This window comes from Odontomachus brunneus, unplaced genomic scaffold (genome assembly GCF_010583005.1).
Source record: "Odontomachus brunneus isolate Ranch 3 - 2012 unplaced genomic scaffold, Obru_v1 Obru_scaffold_107, whole genome shotgun sequence".
NCBI classification, from domain to species: domain Eukaryota; kingdom Metazoa; phylum Arthropoda; class Insecta; order Hymenoptera; family Formicidae; genus Odontomachus; species Odontomachus brunneus.
This window is the reverse complement of record NW_022639557.1, coordinates 61,756-84,003: the sequence shown is the minus strand read 5'-3', so window position 1 is coordinate 84,003 and position 22,248 is coordinate 61,756. Positions and strand designations below refer to the sequence as shown.

At 52.1% G+C, this 22,248-nt stretch overlaps 2 protein-coding genes across 2 annotated transcripts in view; one reads left to right on the top strand and one right to left on the bottom strand.

Moving 5' to 3' along the window:
- LOC116849145 overlaps positions 1-22,248 on the bottom strand; it is a 93,959-nt gene that overhangs the window by 15,469 nt on the left and 56,242 nt on the right. The gene's annotated exons all lie outside the window — the stretch shown is intronic.
- The window catches only part of LOC116849146 (ell-associated factor Eaf-like), a 37,809-nt gene continuing 34,904 nt past the window's right edge, over positions 19,344-22,248 (top strand). The window contains exon 1 of the mRNA XM_032826024.1: positions 19,344-21,588. Coding sequence (XP_032681915.1) covers positions 21,460-21,588 — 129 coding nt within the window. The 5' untranslated portion in view covers positions 19,344-21,459. The remainder of the gene's footprint in view (positions 21,589-22,248) is intronic.

Genomic DNA, 22,248 nt, shown 5'->3' with positions numbered 1-22,248 from the left:
GAGAGAGAGAGAGAGAGAGAGAGAGAGAGAGAGAGAGAGAGAGAGAGAGACTGGTTAGAATTAATGCGGACGAGACGACACTTCCCTCCGCCGTCGCCGTCTTACGCTGCGCCCACGACCGTGACTTCTTTTATGGAGCGGGCCCAAACAGCCTCGTCCCAGTCCCCGGACGAGGCCGCGACCCGAAAGCCACGGTAACCGGGTCTTAACCTCGGCCTCGGGCTGTCCCCGCTGGCTTTTTCGACGTCGCCGCCGTCGTCGTCGTCGTCGCGTTCGCGTCGTCGTCTTCTTCTTCGTGGTCGTTCGACGCTCGGCGTGAGCGAAAATAGTAAACAGGACGGGTTAGGAATTTGCATACGGCCCCGGGGGCCTCGTAGGACGACCTGTCGCTCTCGTCTCGGCGGACGAGTCCGGCAGGAATTTCCATTTTAACCGTAGGAATACCGGACCTTTGGTCGGACTGCAGCGAGAGATGTTTTATGAAGATTGAGGTACTGGATATACTCACAATACCTGAAATAATACCAAGTGGTCTAGTTATTTGGGAAAAGGGTCTCTTCCGAGCAGTGTATAAAGAGGATACATGTATCAAGCAGTGCGAAAAATCGCAAAGTTGCGAAACGAGATTTCTCCTTGACGCTACCGCGCTCACTAAATTTCTCGGAGCGAAATCTCCCTCAAAACGAGTGAAAAGTGGCGGTATTTTTACTCGCAGCGCGATAGCGAAAATACTGTCACTCAAAATCTTGAGAGTAAATATTCCGCTCGAACTTGAAACGGATTCTGTCTCCACATGAGCGAATGTTTGGATCGATTAAAGTGAATACGTTCCTGTGACAGTGAAGTATATAGATCGGATTCACTCTTCGACATCGAGTGAAAATAATCACTGGACGACTCGAGAGTTGATTTGTATAAGTGAAAACTTAGTCTCGAATTCGAGCGGCTCGCAGTGGTCACTCTGCCACTGTTTGAGCGAAGTTTCACTCCGAGGAACTTGGAGAGAAGAGACAAAAATCCGACTGAGCAGACTGATACAGAGTGAGCAGTCGTGGAAAAGGAACACGTCCCGGGAGAAGCGGTCCCGGTATATCCTACGTTTACTGAGACGTGAAGTAATTAATGACAAGCGACAAAGGTCAATTAACGTCGAGACGAAGTCACTGTAAAATATAGCGCGGCGCAGACACCGGTGCGCGGTGTCGCAATCATTGATGCAACCACGATTATCAGTCGTCCGATGACACATAGTCGCGGAGTATCTCATGGCCGACGGGACTCGCGGAATGTTTCATGAGGCCGCGACCGCAATCGCGTCTGCGGCGCGGCGGCTTGGAGCACGTAAAACGTCCGAAAAATATGAAAAATTCCATACATTCGTGAAGAGAGAGGGAGAGAGAGAGAGAGAGAGAGAGAGAGAGAGAGAGAGAGAGAGAGAGCTGCGCTCGTTAGGACGCGCGTGATTTCCCTTGTGCTGCGTCTCCCCGGCGTATTTCAGAAGTAACCGGACGTAACTCCGCCGTTGCAAAGGTTTGCGGAAGCCACGGACATGGCTCTCCTCTCTCTCTCTCTCTCTCTCTCTCTCTCCGCCTCATCGGTGCATCGAGTGACCGCGCGGGAATCGAGCTTCGTATTGTAATCGTCGTGCAGCGCATTAACGTCCGCATTAAGCACACTTCCTCGACGGCGTAATCGCCAAGTCCCAGCTCGACTAATACCGCCGCGATTCAGCATTCAGTAATGTAACTATTACGAGCAGGTCGATTTGTCACGTCCATTTGAATAAGTAAACGACATTATAATTTATATTGACCGATTGTGGAACCAATCGTCGCGGCGGGGGCGGGCGACCACTTCGGGTTCACGGAGGTCGAACGGCGTCGTCTCAACGAAGCTCATACATTGAGAGCAATCCCTCAGAATAAAGGCACGTTTGGTGATCGTTGAGGAAACAGATCACCAACGGTTACCGTTACAAATCGTTTCTCGTCATTCTAATAAACATACTTACATAATAATTGCTTGAGATGCGAGTCACATTTGTCCTCGTCCATTTATCCTGTGGAGATTAGTTATGTCGCCATTGCAGAATAGTTGCCTAGAACAGCAAAGAGGCGTGTCGATAGAATAATGGAGAGAATGAAAGGCCAAAATAGGTTCCAAAATAGAGATTTCCCGTGTTTTCGAAACAGATCGAATGAAACGCTGTGCGGCTTACTTGAGGTAAAAGTACCAATGCCCAATCCTGGACATTCTTATTGTTTCGGTCTTAAAATATAAATATTTAAACTTTCAACATAAAATTATACACAAGTATCGAGTATATATACGTACATTCTATGTTGAAAGTTTAAATATTCATATTTAAAGAGCAGAATAACAAGAACGTTCAGGATTAGCTGCGTGTCCGGGAATTGGTACTTTTACCTTGACACGTGCACACGCTATCAGGGCGAACGTCGCCAACGGTTCCGTCGCATGAAGATCTACCGGCGTTAGCACTCGCCCATCATCGATAGACGTGTGTATCCTCTCTCGCTTTACGTCTCGCGTTACCCAACACCTCGTGCCGCGCACGATATATCCGTGTGCCCGAAGGCGGCGGTGGTGACGGTGAAGCGCAGCGCGCAGCGCAGTGCAACGTGCGTACCTATGCGATTACGCCGCCGCCGCGCGCGCGCTTCGACGTAATAATACGCCGGCGTCGCGGTCGTCATCGCCATTGACTGCGCAGTCCGTCCTTGGCGAGTCGATAAGAGCGATAAAACGGCGGCCGGCTAGTCTAGACGATTACGCAATCCCCTGAAAAGGCATTGATTGACGTCCCTACGCAGAGCGGGACGGCGCGATGGCAGCGGCGGCCGCGGAGCGGGACGGAGCGGACCGAGACGAGACAGGACGGACCGTATACGCAGCCGCCCGCCTCGTTCCCGTCGTCGAGTTACACCGCCGTTCTTCTCCACCTCTGTTCTTTCCACCGCCACGAATTCCGCGGATAGAGAGACGTTGAGAGAGAGAGAGAGAGAGGGAGCGGCGCGACTATCTCGCGACTATCCGCCGCGTCGCTCTTCGCATCTCGCAGAAACAATCGTAACAAGGAGTCGGACAGACAGAGAAAGAGGGAGAAAGATTTGCGAAGGAAAGAGACGCAAGATTCATAAGGACGAGAAAAACTACTTGTGAGCACGTCACGAGAATAGGATCGAGTAGTTTGTGTTTATCGGGATGTTTTTTCGCGCGAATGTGTGACAGTCGTGATGTCAAAGCGAGGAAATTATAGGAGAATGTAGCGCCTGTGGGGAGTCTCGTTACGCGATGTGTCGGGAGTCTGAATCAGCCGAAGTCGGCTGACTCGAGTAAGATTCCGCGATGGACCCTTGTGGTTAATGACGCAAATGTGGCGATCTACATTCGCAGGCTGCATTTAACGCTAATTGCAGCCGCCTGATTCTCTTCTCACCACTCTGACATTGAACGCAATATCCTCCTATTAGACTAATTAGACCGATAAATCCCAACGCGAGTCGCGCGTTGCAGCGATGCAGTCGCTGCGCGCACGGCCCGCAAACACGAGCTGCATCTTCTTCTGGTTTTTCTAATTCGCGCGAATGATGCGCATATCGTTTCCGAGAAGACCTTGAGGAGAGATCATTCGATATAAACTGTCGTTTGACACATTGATCGTCGGTCATCTAGCGCGAAATCGGAAATCTCTGCTGAAAACTGGATCTTCTATCGGAGATCTATTTTAACCCGTAAACATCCAGAGTTTTATCTACGCGCACGAAAGATATGCGTTTCCGAGAACATCATTCACGATGCGGAAGAATAATCAGTCGACGATCATCACGCGCGAGAACTAAATTCCTCCGTCGAGGAATGCGATCGCCTCTCTCGTGGCAGATAATCGGCAGATAAGAATCGAGAGATTGAGCCTTAAGTTATGTCGTGGATCTGATCTTATAGGATATATTTAACCCTTTTGCTATCAATGCCGTTTCTAAAAATACAATTTTTTATTTCGTGAAATATATTAATATAATATATAGTGAATATTAACAATTAATTAATATTTAATTTGTTAAAAGAAATTAAAAGTTTTATATTTGGCGTCAAAGGGATAAGGCACTAATGTCCTAGTGAGTTTTTAAGAGGTTAAATTTATCCCAACAAGTAGAGTGATAGCTTTATCCGCAGCAAAAAGCTGTTTTTTCAGTTGCATAAGATTATTATGGTTGGAGAAAACATATGTCGCGTTAGTAACGAAATGATTAAGGGTTCTGGGTAATTTATAGACACGTTATTAAAAGAGTATCTTTGGAATTTTTTCACACAGATTATAAAACATATATTTTTTATCATGTTTTGAGGAAGTTGCATAATATTTTTCATAAATAAAACTCGCACATTAGATGAGTTTACAGAGCGCGGTGTAACACGTTCGCGTGCTCCGCTGTGCGTGATATAGCTGCTTGTAGTGATCTGAAACAGGAAAGCAAGCCAGATTCTTATTTTACATGAATGAGGCGCTATCGTCTGAAATGGGATCATTGAAAGATCTCTAAACCAAAATTTAGCAAAATGGCGGACTCGAGAAACAAATTGTGGGATCACGGTTTATCTTCCGAGTTCGCCATTTTGCCAAATTTTGATTTCATCTATTTCTCCAAAAAGTCTCTGTAACTCAACTAATATGCGAGTTATGAGAAAAACTATGTAACAATCTTCAAAGCACGATAAAAACATACTGACTAGTTAAAAAATGTGTGTCTCGTAATTTTCTTTGGAAAAAATTTCCAAAGGAACTCCTTCAAGTCGTGCAACTACTCAGAGCCCTTAGGTTTCGCTTTTACGCGGACTCATTCGCGCCGGAAGGGGCGGTAAACGCCTCGACGGCTGATTCATCTGGCTCTCTCTCTCTCTCTCTCTCTTTTTCTCTCTTTTTCTCGTTATCCGGCCGTATTGTCATTATGAAAACGAGCAACGGCGCGCGCTTAATCGGCCGGCGGGACTCGAGCGGTCGCCAACGAGCCCCGCACACATCCCCGACGATACGGTGCAGGGAACAGTGTGAATTAGCGCACGGAGGAGGAATATCAATCGATACGTGGTGCGACTGTCAGTCTCGCTATACTTTAGTTAGCCTCTAATTAACCTTTAATCCATTCCATTTAGTCGGCAAAGATTCGCCCAGAAATATTTCACGGGCGTAATATCAACGACGGGGAAATGTCCCGTTTTGAGGATCGCTGCGAGCGCGATTCTCTTCAAAAGAGCGCGACATCGTGGTCTTGACAGCCTGCCGAGACTGTCGCAGCTCATCCGCGCTAATCGCCGCGAACATCTCGGACGTTCCGAAATCGAGAATCAAAGCGCAAGCCGATACGCGTGGCGCGGAATGTGCGCGCGCAAAAACGCGCTGTTTTTTCCACACGCTGCGGCCCAAATTATATCCATTATAAAATTGATAACTGGTCGTAGAAGCTCGTTATTGCTATGCCGCTCAGCAGTCGGCGCGGACGTACACCGTGGCTGTGCGCTCGCTTCCAGATAACTACGTCCTTACGTCGCGATATAATCGGATCGCGCGCGATAGCGTTATTGCACGTTATTATTATCGTGCGCGAGACGTGACCGTAATCCGCTTGGTGGGGCAAATCTCCGCTAGTTTTCTAGCTCGTTAACGCTCGCCCCCGTCGTTAAATCGCTCGTTCATTTTCCTGCCATTCCGCGCGGCCTCCGCGGCCTGCTGCTGTTTGCGCGGTGGCTCCACGACGGCGTCACGAGGAGAGAAGTCTCACCACACGGCCGGTATCTTCTTATTGATATACATAAAAGATGAGCGTATCGTGCGGGAGTAGACCGCGAGAAATTCGGGTTCCCGTAAAAGGAGATTTTGAGTATGCAGGATTGAGAGTGAAATTCTCCTCTTCCCGTCGCGCACGCACAGAGCAGGAGACACGCGTGTGTCTCTCTCGTAAAGCAGACGACCCTCCCCTCAGGAATGAGGGAAAGCTTTTAGGAAATTGTTTAATATTAAATCCTCGCGAGTCTTTTCGTGCGCGCGAATAAATAGAAATATTTCAAGACCTCCTCTCCCCGCGTGTCGGGGAAAATATCCGCCTGAACGTCATCACGTATATATTCACGGATAAATCGTAGAGGCTGTAATTTCATTAAATCAATGATACTTGTACCAACTTGACGAGGGCTAAAGTCTCGCATGTAGTGTTACGAAGATGCTCGAAAAGATGTTTTGCTGCTCCAGATAGAATTCTAAATATCATAAATATGAAATTTGTGGCTGTTTTGCATCTGCTAGAAAATTGTAGTACAGGTAGAATTTGCAGCAACAGCAGTATTCTAGCAATATTTACAAGCAAATATAAGGGAGAGGATTGTACACTCGTTTGTCTCTCTCGTCGCCTGTCCTTCCCGTCTATCACAGTTGACTTTGATAAGCAGTGCGACTGCCTTTAATCTGAGAGAGAGAGAGAGAGAGAGAGAGAGAGAGAGAGACTCTCTCTTGCTAAATTTCACAAACAGTTGAGATAGAAATTCCGTCTCTCTGTCGTCTATATTGATTAAATGCGAAACGTCGCTACGATATCGCAGTGTTTGCTAGTCACTTATCCGTCTTAGCTGATCCTCGCATCTAGATGTCCGCTATGACCGCGAGATTGCTTTTTTTGAGTGACACGACCCCAAGTTCCCGCGGTTTTTCCACGGCGAGACCGACCTCTTCTCGCGCGATCGCACCTTCGCACCTTCCCAGCGCGAGGAGGCGATGACATCCGCGGGGAAATTGGCGACGTCGCGGCTACGCGATCGCGCCGACGGTGTCCCGATTACACGCACCCGCGCGCGAACACGCGCGTTATCAACCGCAACCGCTGAAACGTCGGCAGCTCGCGCCGACTCGGCGAAAAACCGGCCGTTGACGCGCGGTGCCCTATCCCTGTCTCTCTCTCTCTCGTTCTCTCTCGCGTCTCTCATCTTGCTTCCTCTCGCTCTCGCCGGCGGTCCGACGTCGGCAGGCACGACGTCGAGGTCGGTCACCCTGGTCGGAAGATCGGCCGAGGAAAAAGGGAGAGCAGGAATGCAAGAGAGACACCGGCCGGCCGGCCGGCCGGTCGGTCGGTTGGTTGGTCGGTCGGTCGGTCGATCGGCCTGGCCGCTGTGCGCGCCCTCGTCTTTGCGCTCCTCCGCGAAGACCCCGAGTAATCTCTTCGTCCTCTTCTTCTCCGCGCCGGCTTAGATTTCGCAAACACAGCTCGACGAAACGATCGGCCGTAATCCGATCGATTTAATCGCCGTCGCGGTCTTTTGAAATCCCCGTCTTACCAGGTGGAAATCGATCGAACTCGCCGATCTCGCCGATTCGCTCCCTCCTGCGTCCTTTCGCACGCACGCACGCGCCTGTTCAGCCGGCACCGACGATCTCCCACGATCGTTTCGATCGTTCGGCGCGCGCGTTATCTTGTAACAACCGCCGCGAGCAGATAACGTGAATCTCCCGCACCCTCGAGAGCGCGCTTTTCTGTTTCCGTTAGTATCCGGGGTAGCGCGATGATCATTCAGTCGCTGTTGCTCGCGCCTAATTTGCCGGGCCGTCGGTGTTTAACACTCGCCAACACTCTGACGATCCAACAATTGTCTGTTGACAATTGAAGGGTGTCTCGTGAAGAATCGTCGTTTGAGCGCTCGGAGAAGATGAGCGAGCGCGATGCGAGAGGGGAGATTTTGCGAACTATTTCACGCGTCGTATGCATGGCGAGAGGAAAAATGACGTCAATCGGCATATTTGCCGTTTGAACTGTCAACACGTCTCCACCACATTTTTCTTGCGTTATAGTGAAACTTATCGGCGAGAGATTATCAGTAGCGCGGCGTCTTATCGAAACAGGAAAACATTCTTAGCGACGTTGTTGTGATGGATTTTCAACATTGACCAATGGGTTCCGGATATCTCTCCCTCTTTTTCTCTGGTCTTATCGTCGCTCAGCACTCGCGCCACCTCGACCGCGGATCCGTCATATCCGCGGCCAAGCGCGACTAATCGGTTTTGACGCGCCGGCTTTTGCGCGCGCGAAACGAATTCTTCCGATTATCACGGGGTCGCCGCCGCCATCGCCTTTAATAAATCACGAGGTGTTCGCCGAGCCGTTCCCGATCCGGTGTTTCGCAATGCGTCGAGATTAGCGGAATCCGAATTAGCGAAAATACACGGTGACGACGACGACGAAGATGGGGGGCGGGAATTGCGTCCACATCCCACGGATGTGTGCGCACTTTGGCACGCACGTGAAGACTTTATTAGCGAGAACAAAGCTCCGGGACATGCATAATCCCGGGAAATAAGAATCCCGAAATTTGAAGAATGAGACAACGTCTCGAAGAGTCACAACCCCGAATGAAACTGGGAATATCAGAACAATCTCTCGAAACGTTGAAAGCATGAAGTCGCTCCACAAAGTTGCAAAACGAGTTATCGCCGACTTCACGCATTCAATATTTCGTCCTGTGGTATTCAGTTTTCAAAACTATGACCCAACGTCGCCAGTTTTGATACAATTGCACCGTATTCGTTACAATTAACGATTTGTTGTATCGTCCCGCGGTCTTTCTGACATTGATTGTGACTTTTCGTTATTCCACTTTTAGAATGCCAGGTTGTATTCCAAAACGTTCTCTCTGAGGAAAATTTTACTGAAAATCGGCACTGAAGAAAAAAGCAGTTGGGTCGACAATTAGGCGTTAGTATGCAGCAGATAAGTTGCGTTTATGTAGTTACTAAATCGCAACCATTTAATCAATTGATAACTTGGTCGCAACAATGATACAATTCGCTCAATCGACTAAACGTTTGCTTGAACGAATTTTATTCTTTCGAGCAACATCTTATTAACTCAATCACTTTTTTTTCGGTGTATGGTATATGTAAGGTGAACTCAAAATTTTCAGTAAAATCCTCCTCAAAAAAGACGTTTTGGGACGCAATCTCGGTGCTTTTTTCGTTTTGCATTATACATGTCTACCCAAAGCCGCATTGCGCTTTCACCTCGGACGAGAATTTGACCCTTGCGTTGGCGCACCGCGTACATCGTCGTCTCTCTTTCAAAGCGACACTCGTTGTGCACGACGTCGCCTGCAAAAATCTCTGGAAGATCGTCGAAGCCGAGAAATATCTCCAAGAAAGAGAGAAAGAGAGATAGAGAAGCCCGGCCGACACGTGTCGACGATTACACGTTCGCTCTTCCACAACGTGTCTCTCGCAACGGGGATTAATCGTGAGGACTCTGATTCGTTTCGCGCACTCACTGTTCACGGCCCGTGTCGGTGTATCTGCAGCACGAAAGTATCGTTTCCATTAAGTTTTTATCGGGCCTTCCCGCTCGGATGCGTGGCGATTAAGCGGAGAATCATCGCGCTCCTTGTCACTCTCTCTCTTTCTCTGTCTCTCGTCTCGCCCTCTTCTTCGATGCGTCGCGCCGAGATCGCGCTTATCGATGTAATTAATGATATTATTAGACGCTCGGCAGATAAGTGCCCCCCTACTGCCGCCTCCGTCATCTGCCCTGTTGCAGCTCGCCAAAACAAGACTCGCGGGAAACGTAATACGCCATCGAGAGGGGCTCCTCGTGCGCGATATCCGCGCGTGCGACGTTTATCTGTTTACGTTTTCCCTCTCGACGACACTACACGAGACACAACAGGACGCACGGCCCGTCTCTCTCGCCTTGTCCACGCGTCTAATGCATCGCTAATTAACATCGCCACCGATTGCCACGAGCGAGCCTACACGTGACTGCACTCTCGCGCTCGTTGTGCGGGCACGATGTTTGTTTGCCGTAAGTGCCGGGGCACTTAAGGCCTGCTGATCGCCGATGCACGATTGAGCACACGCGGCTCCTTCCTATTCTTCCGCGTGTTGCTGACAAACGATATCGTGACGTCACGCTCGACGAGCAACGAGGAAGCCCACGAGAGCCTTATCCGAGACAATTTCGTAAACATTATTTTTACCTACACGCCGAGAAATTTAATCTTACCAACTGAAATTACTCGCTCGGGTTATCACAAAGTGTCAACTAGACTAGAGAGTAACTATGCAAAATTTCGTCCAGACTGACTAAAGACTTTATAAAAGGATTATGGGGGAGTGGACCACAAACATACACGCAATTTTCTATATATTTTTAGGGAAATTCTTCCTTATAGGTGTCTCTCAAAAGAAAGAGTCTTCGAAAGAGACTCTTCGAAAACCAAAAAAAGAATATTCCAACACCCGAGAAAAAGACTCTAGAAGAAAGTAATCCCATATTCTAAGCGGGGAAACTTGTGCCAAATATCGTGGTTAGGATATTCCTCTCTCTTTTGGAGTTTCAAAAGAACTCTATAGCTGTTATAAGAAGATTCCGCTAAAGATAATTTTTTAGTTGTAATAATAATAACAACGGCGCACATTGATGCGTCCTTTTCGTCCTGAAAGCGAGACATCCGAACATTTCAGTCAATTATAAACATCGACAAGCATCTCCGTTCTCGATATGTGTCGCGAGAAACTGCATTCACCGTGCGCATTTTTCTCACCACGATCCCCCTTGCGTATCGTTAATTATATATATTAACGTGGTTAATTATACCAGCCTCTCGCTCGCGCTTCGGCACTCGGTCCAAGTCGTGCTCCAACGAACACGCGGCGTGTATCTTTTCAGTTATCGCCGCGCGTCCGCAAGCTCGCGCCCGTCAGTACGCTCGTCTCAGACCACATCCTTTGTTTCGCTCGAGGAGTTATTTGCATTAAAAGCGGCAAAATTACACGAATTTCCGCGCGCATTGGCGCGCTCTCGGAGCGCTCGAATAATTAACCACCTTCCCCTCGCGCGCGTCGACTGAGGTTTTCGCGTTGAAGCGGCCACTGACCGAGAACGCGCGACGACTTAATTAATGACAGTACTCGAAAACGTCGAGACTGACGAGAGAATGTAATTATCGTAATTAACGTGAATTATCAGCATTGTCGATCGACGCGTCGTGGCGCGTTGGAATAGCAAGATTCCGCGAGGCATACACCCCACGTCACCTTGGGGTCAACAAATTATTCATTATGTCGGAATCATTTGGTCGGCCTCGAGGCCGACTTGAAGGGGTACACGTGAGAGATTGTCCCGCGAACTCGGCGACGCTGTTGCGCCGCGGTGCGAACACGTACAACCGGCGTGTTTCCGCGCTCCTCGTCGACGTATCGCGATAAATCATCTTCAATTATTCGTGACGAAACGTCGCGTCGTGCGCGGACCACGGCGGGACAGCGGCGGCTTCTCCTCCACCGGCTGGTAAAAGCCGAGAAGCGCACGCCAACATTAACGGTGCACTGCCAAAAACGATTATAATGCGCGCGGCGGCGCGCTTTCGCCAGGAACTCGCGCGTATTTCGCGAGCCTCCGGGACGTAAACAGAGCCCGTCGCGAGTGCCGGGAGCTCGCAGGGGCGACGCATCGACGCGGAGAATAATCCGTGCCAACCCCGGAGTCGCGCGCACTCAGGAGCAGATTACTCGATCAGAAATATTTCGGACGCGCGCAGACTTGACGGGGATATTTCGCGGGAATGTGTAATACCCCGCGCGCCCGAGGACGGGACGAACAGACGCGTCGGTTTACGGGGCACTTTGCGATGGAAAACAATCGCGGAGAATGCGAAGCAATCCGACGTGGTGGCGGAGGATACGACGCATGAGACGCCCGACGTGAGAGAGAAAGAAAAAGAAACGAGAGGGTACGAATTCTTTATCGCATCCCCCCTTGAGCTTTGGTCGGCTCTCCTCATACCGTTCGAATAAACGACTGCGCGACGAGTTGACGCATCTCTCTCTCTCTCTCTCTCTCTCTCTCTCTCTCTCTCTCTCTCTCTCCTCTTCTCTCTCTTTCTTTCTCGAGTGCATCGCTCCTGATTGAAGCTGCAACAAGCGCGCGCGCGAGCTCCCCCTTCACCGATAACACGCCGAAGTCTTGGCGAAGGGCAGATAAGAGCAAAAAAAGTGTAATCGGAAGAGAACCAAAAAGAGAAGCGGCGAAGGCGAATAGAAGAAGAGTTATCGCGCTCGTCTGGTCGTCGTCGCGCCGCGGAGGATAAGGAGGAAGAGGCGGCAGGACGACAACGACAACGAAGCGCGTACGAGAAAGAGAGAGAGAAAGAGAAAGCGTAGAGGAAGAGTTGGCGAGGACGAGACTAAAGGGACGAAAGCCCGAGAGAGAGAGAGAGAGAGAGAGAGAGAGAGAGAGAGGGAGAGAGATAGTTGGAGGAGAGGGAAGAGTAGTCACGGTAGTGGAAATGGAGGTTGCGGGGGTAACGACGGGGTGGTGACTAGTGCCGTGATTAGCCCGCGACGCGGTGGACGGTACCCGAGATGTTTTACCCTTAAACCCCAGCTGCCTCTCGTACAAGATCAATTTCTGACAAGAACCTCGTCCACGATTCTCCACACCTCTCGTGAATATTTTACCTCCCGCCTTCGTATTATTTTATAATATTCAAGAAGCATCATGGGGAGGGAGGTAGAGAAATTGAAGTAGCCTGCGAAGGTCGATTCGATGCTTTTTCTCTTATAATTATTCAGACATTAATACTGTTTTTACCGTAGCGTCATTGATGTTTTTTCGCGACGCACTTATTTCATCTTGACGTGTGTAACGACGACGTCGACGCGAACGTCGGGCGCGTACGGCTCGGGATACGAGTCTGGAGGTGGCGATACTGACGGCGGCGGCAATAGTGGCGATGGCGGCGGTGGCGGCGGCGGCGGCGGCGGCGGCGGCGGCGATGCTGCTGCTGCTGCTGCTGCTGCTGGTGGAGGTGGTGATGGTGGTGGAGGAGGCAGAGGTTACGCCGTGCGCGGATCGGCGCGCCGCAGAGACGAGAAACGGGAGTGCGACGAGGAAGGCGGCAAGGAGGAAGGGGAAAGATCGTCGGGGAGAAATGGGGAACGGAGGACCCGTACCGACGACCCTGAGATATGATAGCTCAGGGGTGGCCAACCGAGTCGAACCCGAGCACCCGGCGAAAGTAATCACTCGCGTGACAACTACCGGGACGAAGCTCGGTCGAATTTCCAAGTTAGCCACGGCTGACCAAACGTTCTTTCGCTACTTACGGCGATCTGTAAATACAGGGAAGAATCAGGGTCTCATTAACGTCGGAATCGTCGAGGAAGAAGTTGCGCTCGACCTTTAAAAGGCGCGTCGTCACGACATGTATCGGATAACGAGCTATAATTTTGATCATCGACACACCGTGCAGACTGATAACAATCATTTCATTTTCATTTTGTCTCCTCCCTCCAGACAAACGTCGGCAGTAGTGTGACTTATCGCTCCCGGAGAGAAGCGCATTTCGATACGATTGTCTCACGGAAGCTCGGCGAAGTCCGTTTCTCGACGCGCATTGCCGCGCGAAAGATATCTCGACGAGGAGACCCCAAGAACGGCGAGAAAACGGATAAAGGGTTGCGCGATATGTCGAAGGCAACTTCACCTTCGGCCGCGGCAAGTCGCCGGGTGCCTCGGTGTCGCTGCTGGTTGATCACCCCGGTGATAGCCGGTTATCATACCCCCCACTATCTCTCTTTCTCTCTCTCTCTCTTTCGTCTCGCTGCCCTCCCTGGCCTTTTTCCACCTCCGTCGAGTCGGCGCTCCTCTCTCGGTCCCTTCGCCGCGCCGTTGTCTTTCCTCCCACCCCCGCCGACCCTCCTGCGGTCCCAGCAACCTCCCGTCTAGACGGCGCACGCATACACACAGCCGCAGCCGTCTCGCGCGCACAGAGATACGTCGGCGGCCGTCGCGTATTAAGCGGCATTCACACACGCGCAACGCCGTCGCCCGCAGACACGCGCCGACGATAAAGTCTGAATAGGAGAGACCGCCGTCGCCGTTCTCGTCGCCGCCGCCGCCGTCGTCATCGTCGTCGTCGTTGTCGTTGTCGTCGTCGTCGTCGTCGTCGTCGTTATGTCTTACGTGAGTCGGAGAAAAGACGCACTACTGTCGCACGCGCGCGACCCGCGTCTCTTCACGCACGTTCCGCCTCGCACGCGCGGTGTCAGACGATGTTGACTTTCGCGACGTCGCGGCCGCAACAGCAGCAAGTAATCGCGCATTCCGCAAGCAGCACGTAGAGGAGAGCGACCTTTATTGTGCCGCGCAATAAAAGTCGTCGGCGTCTCGTACGAGCGCGGAATGCGAGCTTCGCTTTTATAGCGCTCGTTTGCGGCAGTTTCCACGTGTTGTCTACCGGGTGCATTACGGTATTGCGGATTACGATGACTTCGAGGTGGCATCGAGAGATTATACCCGGCGCGCGAGCTCGTGATCGCGCGAATCTCGGAGCGTGGGAATCCTCGTGAGCTTCCGCGTGGGCGAACGGGAGGGTGGGAGGGAGAGACGGACGGACGGGTGGTTGTTCCTTGTCGTCGTCGTCGCATTTCGTCTCTCGCGCTGTCTCGCCCGCTTGGCGCGACTTCGCGAGTGCGTCCGTTCGACGAGGAGGAGGAGGAGAAGGAGACGGCAGAAGGGAGGGGTAGAGACGAGGAGTTAATTATACGCGCTATATCGCCGGGCGTACACGAAGCGGTTAATTCGGGCTGGTAAACAAGCGGCGCGGCGTCGGAATTCCGCAAGCGTGCCGCGAGCGCGCAAACACCGCCGGCGACAGCAGCCCTGCTGCTGCTGCTGTTGCTGCTGCTGCTGCTGCGTCGTCCCGTCGTCTCGCTCGTAACCGGGAGTCTGCACGCGTGGTAAATATGAAGGAGGAACGCGCGCGAATAGGGGCTTCGCCCGGCTGCGTCGTGTCCTGCGTCGCACTGTACCGCACCGCATCGTACCGTACCGTGCCGTACCGTACCATGTCGTGTTGTGTCGCACCTCCTCTAGCCGACGATGACTGTACAACGAGCAGTCACGCGCAGCGCACGAGCGCGCGAGACGCAGACGTCGTCGGCACCCACGATGGGCGAAACGACGTCGGAAACAGACGGTTCGCCGACGACGGACGACCTTGGCCGAGGTGAGGAGGTGAGTGAGGTCGCCATTCGCTCACTCACTCACTCAGCCGACCCCTCGAGGCTCGCGCACTCCCGAGCTCGCCGTTGGGTGCCCCTTAAGGTGCGACTCCACCGACCGTCCGTCCATCCGTCCGTCCGACGAGCGACCAGCGAGATGACGTCGCAGAGGGTACTCGAAGAGGATTCACCTTTCTTTCGTTTTTGCCTGTCTCTCTCCTGCTCCTCCCTCTGCTTCTCCAACTCGCGTTTTATCCGCTCTTCCTCCTTTCTCGCCCTCTCTCTCTCTCTCTCTGTTTTTCGTCCCTCATTCTACCCAGACTGGCGCGGCGTCACCGCCATTACCGGCCGCCCCAGCTTTCTCTCCCTCCTACTTTCTCTTTCTCATACTCCTGCCGACCGGCCGACCAGCCGCTCGCTGAGCTCGCCAGCTCGCTCGCACCGCTGCTCTCACGACGCGCGCGGGTGTGAGAAATCGTCGGTGAGACCGACCGACCTTCTCCCTCTCTCTCTCTCTCTCCCTCCTCTGTCTCTTTCTCTCTCTCGTATTCTCCGCGCGAGACGGCGACCGATACACACTCGGTGAGAGCGACCGTTTGGTAGTGTCTTAACGGCGTGCGTGTACGCGCCCGTGTACATCGCGCGTACGCACCCACCCGCGCGTCACGCAGAAGCCGCCCGCCCGCTCGCTCGGCGATCGGGGGCAATGTTGAAATTCCGTCGGGAGGATTGACCGGCCGCCAGCCGTACGCTTTTTTTTTTTCCTACGAGAAGATCGAGAACGAGGCCGGCTCGATTGCGTCACAATAGACTGCTAATAGCGCGACGCACGCGGATATCCGCGCCCACGGGAGAAAATAGGTCAGACAGACCCTCTCGATAATCCCGTGCCGATGAATTCGGCTCCGCCGCCGCGCTGGGCCTTTTTTTCTGTACTTCTCGTGCCCGATCGATAGATATCGACGCGCCAGGTGCGTGCAGCGAGATTCCCGACGCGCGATAAAGTTCGACGGTGGACGCGTTTCTCCGGCGAATCTCCGACAGAAGTAAGCCGCGAGACGCGATTAAGGAGATACTCGCGGCTGATAGTCGAGGCAGCAAACGAAGTCTCCGGGATGGCGTGTCGATGGAACCTCGTTCTCGCGCGAGCACACCGCTGCGTGGATTTTACTTTTGAATATTGCGGAATTATGGAAATCACGTAGAGTTTGCCTCGCGGTGTATACTTAAGACGATGCTGGATACCAACGCATAATGGATAATGCCGTTTCGTAGTTTTCTCTTCTCTTCCAATTGGATGCATCAAAATGCTTTTGCATTTTAAAGTACAAACATTAATATGAACGGCTAAACAGTTGCATGAAATCAACTTTTTTTTTCAACAAATTTTACTTACCGACCAATTATAAAAAAAAATTTCTTGTCGATTTCATGCAACTGTTTAGCGACAGCCGTTAGTACATGCAACAGCATTCTTAATTTGATGCATGTATTTAAGAAGAAAGGAAACTGCAAAACTCTGACGTGATGTCGGTATCCAACATCATCTTAATCGAGTAAGTATTTCACGTGTCTTAAGAATGCAGACGGAGGCGGTAATCGATCTTTCATGGGGAAAGTATGCGCGTATTCGGCACGAGATATGTATTCCTGAATCCCAAGGTCACTGCGCGGCCTCCTAACTCTTGGACACGCGCGCATAAATGCTTCAGCGAAAATATCAATGGCTTATAGTGACAGGAAGAGGCATAATTCATGGCGATATTTCTTCGATAAGAGGACGAACGGTGGACGAAAATAATTGATTAGGATATATTCGAAAGTTACGTCGAATTAATGACAACTCCCAGTCGCCGGATTACTCCGCGCACGTCACGCGCAAGAAAGACGGTAGCGTCGGCGCGCATTTCCGCATCACGACTTTCGCGAAATTTTCTCCCGGGTAAATTTCCGGTGTTCTTTATATCCTTGAATCGTGTGCACCGTGCACGAAATCGTAACGTTAGTCGGCGAGGAATCGCTCTGAATTTTAGCGAAAGAAAAAAACTGTGTATCCAAATGTGTCAATCCAAATTTGGCAATCGACTATATGCTCGATCCGAAATTCCGAAACAATCCAAGTAGAACGATCTCCAGAGGAACTGGACAGTGGAAAATATTGGTCTGTATTTCTTGACCAGTTAATGACCAGAAACTAGACAAGAGAAAATGGCAAATAAAGCTAAAATCATTTCAGTAATGAATAAATTTGCACGTGTAAAGATTTTACCTTTTGAAACACGAGTTTCACATAATTTTTTTATATTGAATAATAAAACATATTTTATAATACAGAGGAAGAATCAAGCGATGATAAGTATTTGAATTTTGTAAAAAAAAATTTGGTTTAGAAACTGACTAAAAACTGACTAATTTTGTCCACAATTGAAAAAAAAAATATCAGAAAGTTAGTAAATATTTATTTGGGAGAGAGTACTAACAGATTATTTACTTAAATCTAAATTCTTTTATAGGATATATAATTGCTTTTATGAAAAGTTACAATTTTCTTAAGATTATAAGAAAATGTATGTTCTTTTACTTGAAAAATATTTTATATTGGTGTATGAGTAAAAATATGTTGTAACAATCCATCGGTATAGTTACTGGCGAAGCAAGTGTCGCCCAAGCTGGTCAGGAACTAGCCGATAACCAAAGATTCTGGCTAGTCATTGGCTAGGAAGAGGTCGCTCTTTCCTATTTAGGGAGCCCTTCGGCGACTATCCCAACGAGTGAATCGCGCGATCTCGAGATATTCGCGCGAGTGCAATTTTCACGAAGGAGCGGGGCGACCCTTCGCGTCTCGCCGGGTTCCACGGACGCGCATTAAATCGAGTAACTCGATCTACGATATTAATCTTGAAGCGAGGCGGCGAGTCGATCGATCGACACACCGCGGGGACCGGAATAACAAGCTGATATAATTTCAAGCGTAATTTCATCCCCCGCAGCGCGATGCAGCTCGCGCGCGCGAATTAACAGGGATCGATTATAATGCGCCCGTTGTTGTTGCGACTAACCCCGCGCCCACGGGCGCGCAAATTACGCGCTCGCGTTGCGCCGCGATTTTCTGACTGATCATCCGACACTTTGAACGTTACATTGCTTTTTCCCCCTTCCCCATTCCAGCCGACTCTGTCTCGCTGTAAAAATGAACGGTCTCGTGTTCGCGAAACAATGTTAACGAGCGGCGTCTCTACCTGTTTTCCGCGCTCACCGACGCGTTTCAACTACATGAAATGCAGCTCGCGTTTTAACTTGTCCACGATGCGTGCGCGCGTATTTCTTCCTGTCGCCGGTTTTATCGTCGCTCTCGAATAATTCGGATCGACCTGATGCTAATGAAATCGCATACATTTGATCCTCCCCCCCCTTCCTATCGATATCGAAATCGCACGGATAATTCTTCATTCGCATGATAGAAGTTCGAGAATTCAGAAATAGGCTGCTGCAGATACATATGTCGTGTAAATTTTATCTCGTCGCGCGCGCGTTATCACTTCGGCTCGATATCGATTCTGTTGTGTTTGGTCGGACCACGCAATTGTGTCTGGTATTTAATGAATCGCGGAGAGATAATTATGCAATACGTTTTTACGATCCACAAACTTCATATCGGGCACTTCGCACCACGGAGACTCGGTCTCCGTTATTTCGATATTAGCTTCGCTTTTTGAGGATTGAGCTAATTATTATCGGATTAACATATGATGTATCTCTCAATCGGAAGCTGTGCACTCTAAGAATCGTCGCTGCCGCACACAAACATAGAAAGAACCCTCGTGCGAGAAGAGGATAGAGCGCAACATCCGTCAAGAGAACGAGAGAGAGAGAGAACGAGAGAGCGCGCGAACACGGACGATTTTTGCGTCGTGCGACGACACGCCGGGCTAATCAGCCGGTGGATCGGGCACCCGCGATACACGCACGGCAGCGTCTGGTGGCGGCGGCGGCGCGTGTGGGTGTGGGTGCGTACGAGAGGAGCGAAAAAGAGCGCAAAAGAAAGAGAGAAGGAGAAAGACCGACAGAGAGTCAGAGTGGATCTCTGTTGCGCTTGCGGGCAGACAGAACGAGACGCGACGCGGCGCGGCGCGGTGCAACGCTTCGTGAGAAGCGGAGCGAGAGGAGGTAAATGCGGCCACTGCGCCGCCGGCGGCGGTGGCGATGGCGGCGGCGGCGGCGGCGGCGGCGGCGGCAGCGGTGGCGGCGGCGGCGGTAGTGGTGGTGGTGGTAGTGGTGGTGCTGGTGGTGGTGGTGGTGGTGGTGGTGGTAATAGTAGTAGTAGAGTAGTGTAGTAGTGGTAGTGGTGGCGGCGGCGGCAGTGGCAGCGACGACGACTTTGACGGCGTTGGAGGGAGCGAAGGGGAAACGCTGCGGGTTCGAAGTGGGGTCGACGCGAAGGGGACGAGGAAAAGGGGCGGCTGGTCCGACGGTGCTGCGGCCTGACAGACACCGGACGCGTTCAGTCTGCCGTCGAACGTGGTGTGCGACGGATAGTGTCAATGAGGGGCGCGGCGTCGCGGCACCCAGGACCGTCCTCGCGATTTCTCGCGCGCGTCATCGCGATCGAGCGAGTGTGAGCGCGAGTGGACGCCGTTTCGTACGTTCGTCCTGTGCCTCCGTCCTGTGTCGTGCGTGTGTGTGCTGTGTGTGTATGTTCGGAGCTGTGTGGCGCGACGACACAACGAAAGTCAAGTGTCGCCGAGAGAAGAGACGCGGTCGCGCATACAAGAGAGAAAGACTTGCAAGAGAACGACGACGAGAGTGACGTCCCCTCTGTCGTCACGAGGAAAGCCGCGGAAAGACACGAGAGCCCGTCGTCCTGCGACATATCCCGCGACTTTCGCCAACGCGAGAGAACAAGCGACGCGGAGCAGCGCTGACGTTTCTCTCCGCCGCCTGCAGCGGCGGGAACTCGGCCAACAGCCCGTGCTTATCCCTCGCCAGATCTCTGTCCTCGCTCCTTCACGCAACCTGCCCCCTGTTCTTCTCGCTCTCTGTCCCTGTTTCCCATCCTCTCTCACTGTCGGCTTTCTCGTACATACGTACGTACGAACGAACAAACGAACGAACGAACGAACGAACGCACGCACGCACGCACGCACGCACGCACGCACGCACGCACGTACGTACGCAGCGCGACTCCCCTCTTGCTTTTCCGACCGTGAGACGGATTTATGCACGAGGGCGGAGATCCCTTGACGGTACGTGACGGTGGATCCTCGGCCGCGAATAAGGCCTTCGATGGGCCCCTCGGAGGAGCCCCGCCAACTGGAAGTGCACGCGACGCGACGGTTACGAGCGATACAAGAAGGACGACGCGAACGCGCGAGATGATTTCGGAAGTCAAGGTCGGGCCTGTCTAGACTACTGCCACCGATGCTACTGCTGCCGATGACAACTACGACGACGAGTGTATACCTCGACGTCATTCAACGTCTGCCAGACAGCGCGAATGAGCGTACGCGTCAAGCGAACTCTTTGATAATACTGGCCGCTCGACGAGAGTGACTCGTCCCTCTCTCTCTCTCTCTTTCTCTCGTTCTATCTGTTGCTCTCTCATTCCCGGAAATCTCTGGGAATCTCGCTACGAGGCGACAGCAGACGCACGTACTCGCAGGCAGAGTGAGAAAGAGAGATAGCCTCCTGCCTCTCCCGCCTTCTCCTCCTCTCCTTTCCTTCCTCCTCTTCCTCCTCCTCCTACGCGGCGATACACCGCAGAGAAGGGGATAACACCGGCGGAGTCGCGCTGCTCCCATTAGACGCCCGTTAAACGACCGTAACGCTTATGGTCAAGTGGGATCGCCGGCGCGGAGCACCGGATACAATCGAATTAAGTGGGAACGGGGTCGCTTCCTCCTAACGGGCCCCGATCGATCGTCGTCGTCGGTGGACCGAGCCACGGGAACCGCGACGACCGGCAGTACTACGGCAGTGTCTCTCTCTCTTGGCGAAAGCGCCGTCGAGATCTGTTTCTCTCTCCTCCTCTCGCGACGAGAGGAGCCGCCGGGTCGCCGGGGATCTCGCATCGGTGGTGTGCCGAGGCAGAGCGTCGTCATGTTCGCGAGAAACAACGTCGCGTCGCGGTGACGAGCAGTTGAAATCAGTGGTGATCGAGTCGGTGCGGTGAAATCGTTACGACGACGACGGTAATAGCAACAACGACGACGACGACGACGTCAACGACGACGAGAACGCGACTTCTTCGTGTTGCTCGGAGAACTGTTCGACGGCGGCGCGACAAGGGTGGACGGCGACGAGGGCGAAAGTGGTGTTGTCGTCGGTGGTGCGTTTATGTCAACTCGACGCCGGCCGTTGGTCAGTGGTTGCTTCCGGCACGCCGACAACCTGGCGGCTCCGTTCAAATGAAGCTGAGGCGTCGCTACATGCAGACGCTCGGCGTCTCCGTGAAACAGCTGCGAAAGAAATTACTCGAGCTGGGCGCGCGAATCCTCCACGTCCAGAAGTCGAAACAGCGCGACATGGCACTGGTGGTACGTGTCGAGTGTGCTTTCTCATTTTTATTTACCCGCGTCGTCATTTTTGTCCTCACTGTTCGCGTGTGCGTTTCACGTGTACGTGCGTTTTGTCCCGGCGACGTTCTCGACGACGTCTCGCGTCCGGGAGCGCATCGTCGAGAAACGAGGCGTCCGCCACCTGAAGTGGCTTCGAGATCCTCGAGGAGTCCCTTTTGCTGTTCTGTTCCGCGAAGCCTCGGGAAATTGTCTCGAGAGTCGCGATCGCGCTCGGAAATTTGTACGCGGAGGCGCTCCGAAAAATCGAGGAAATCCTCGGGGGCGTTTTTCACGACTCGACTGAATATACTCTGAAAAATCCTTCAGCGTCCGCTCGATGCCGCGAGAGACTCGTAGAAAATTGCACATTTCGCACGGCGCGCGCTCTCCCGCGCTATTTGGGAAATAGCGCAGGATCTCCTGTCGTACTCTCGCCGTGTGAAATTTTAACGACGCGTTTGACAGGCGCCGAGATGACCTCCCGGTGTAGTTTGGCGGGCGCAAACGATCTGTACGCGTGTGTGTGCGCGCGCCAACACACGGCGCGTCTCTTCCGCGATTACAGAGTAGTGAAAAAAAAAGAGGTCCGTGGCGCGCGAGAATCGCGACGAGAGCGCATTCCGCGCTCCCCCCCCCCCC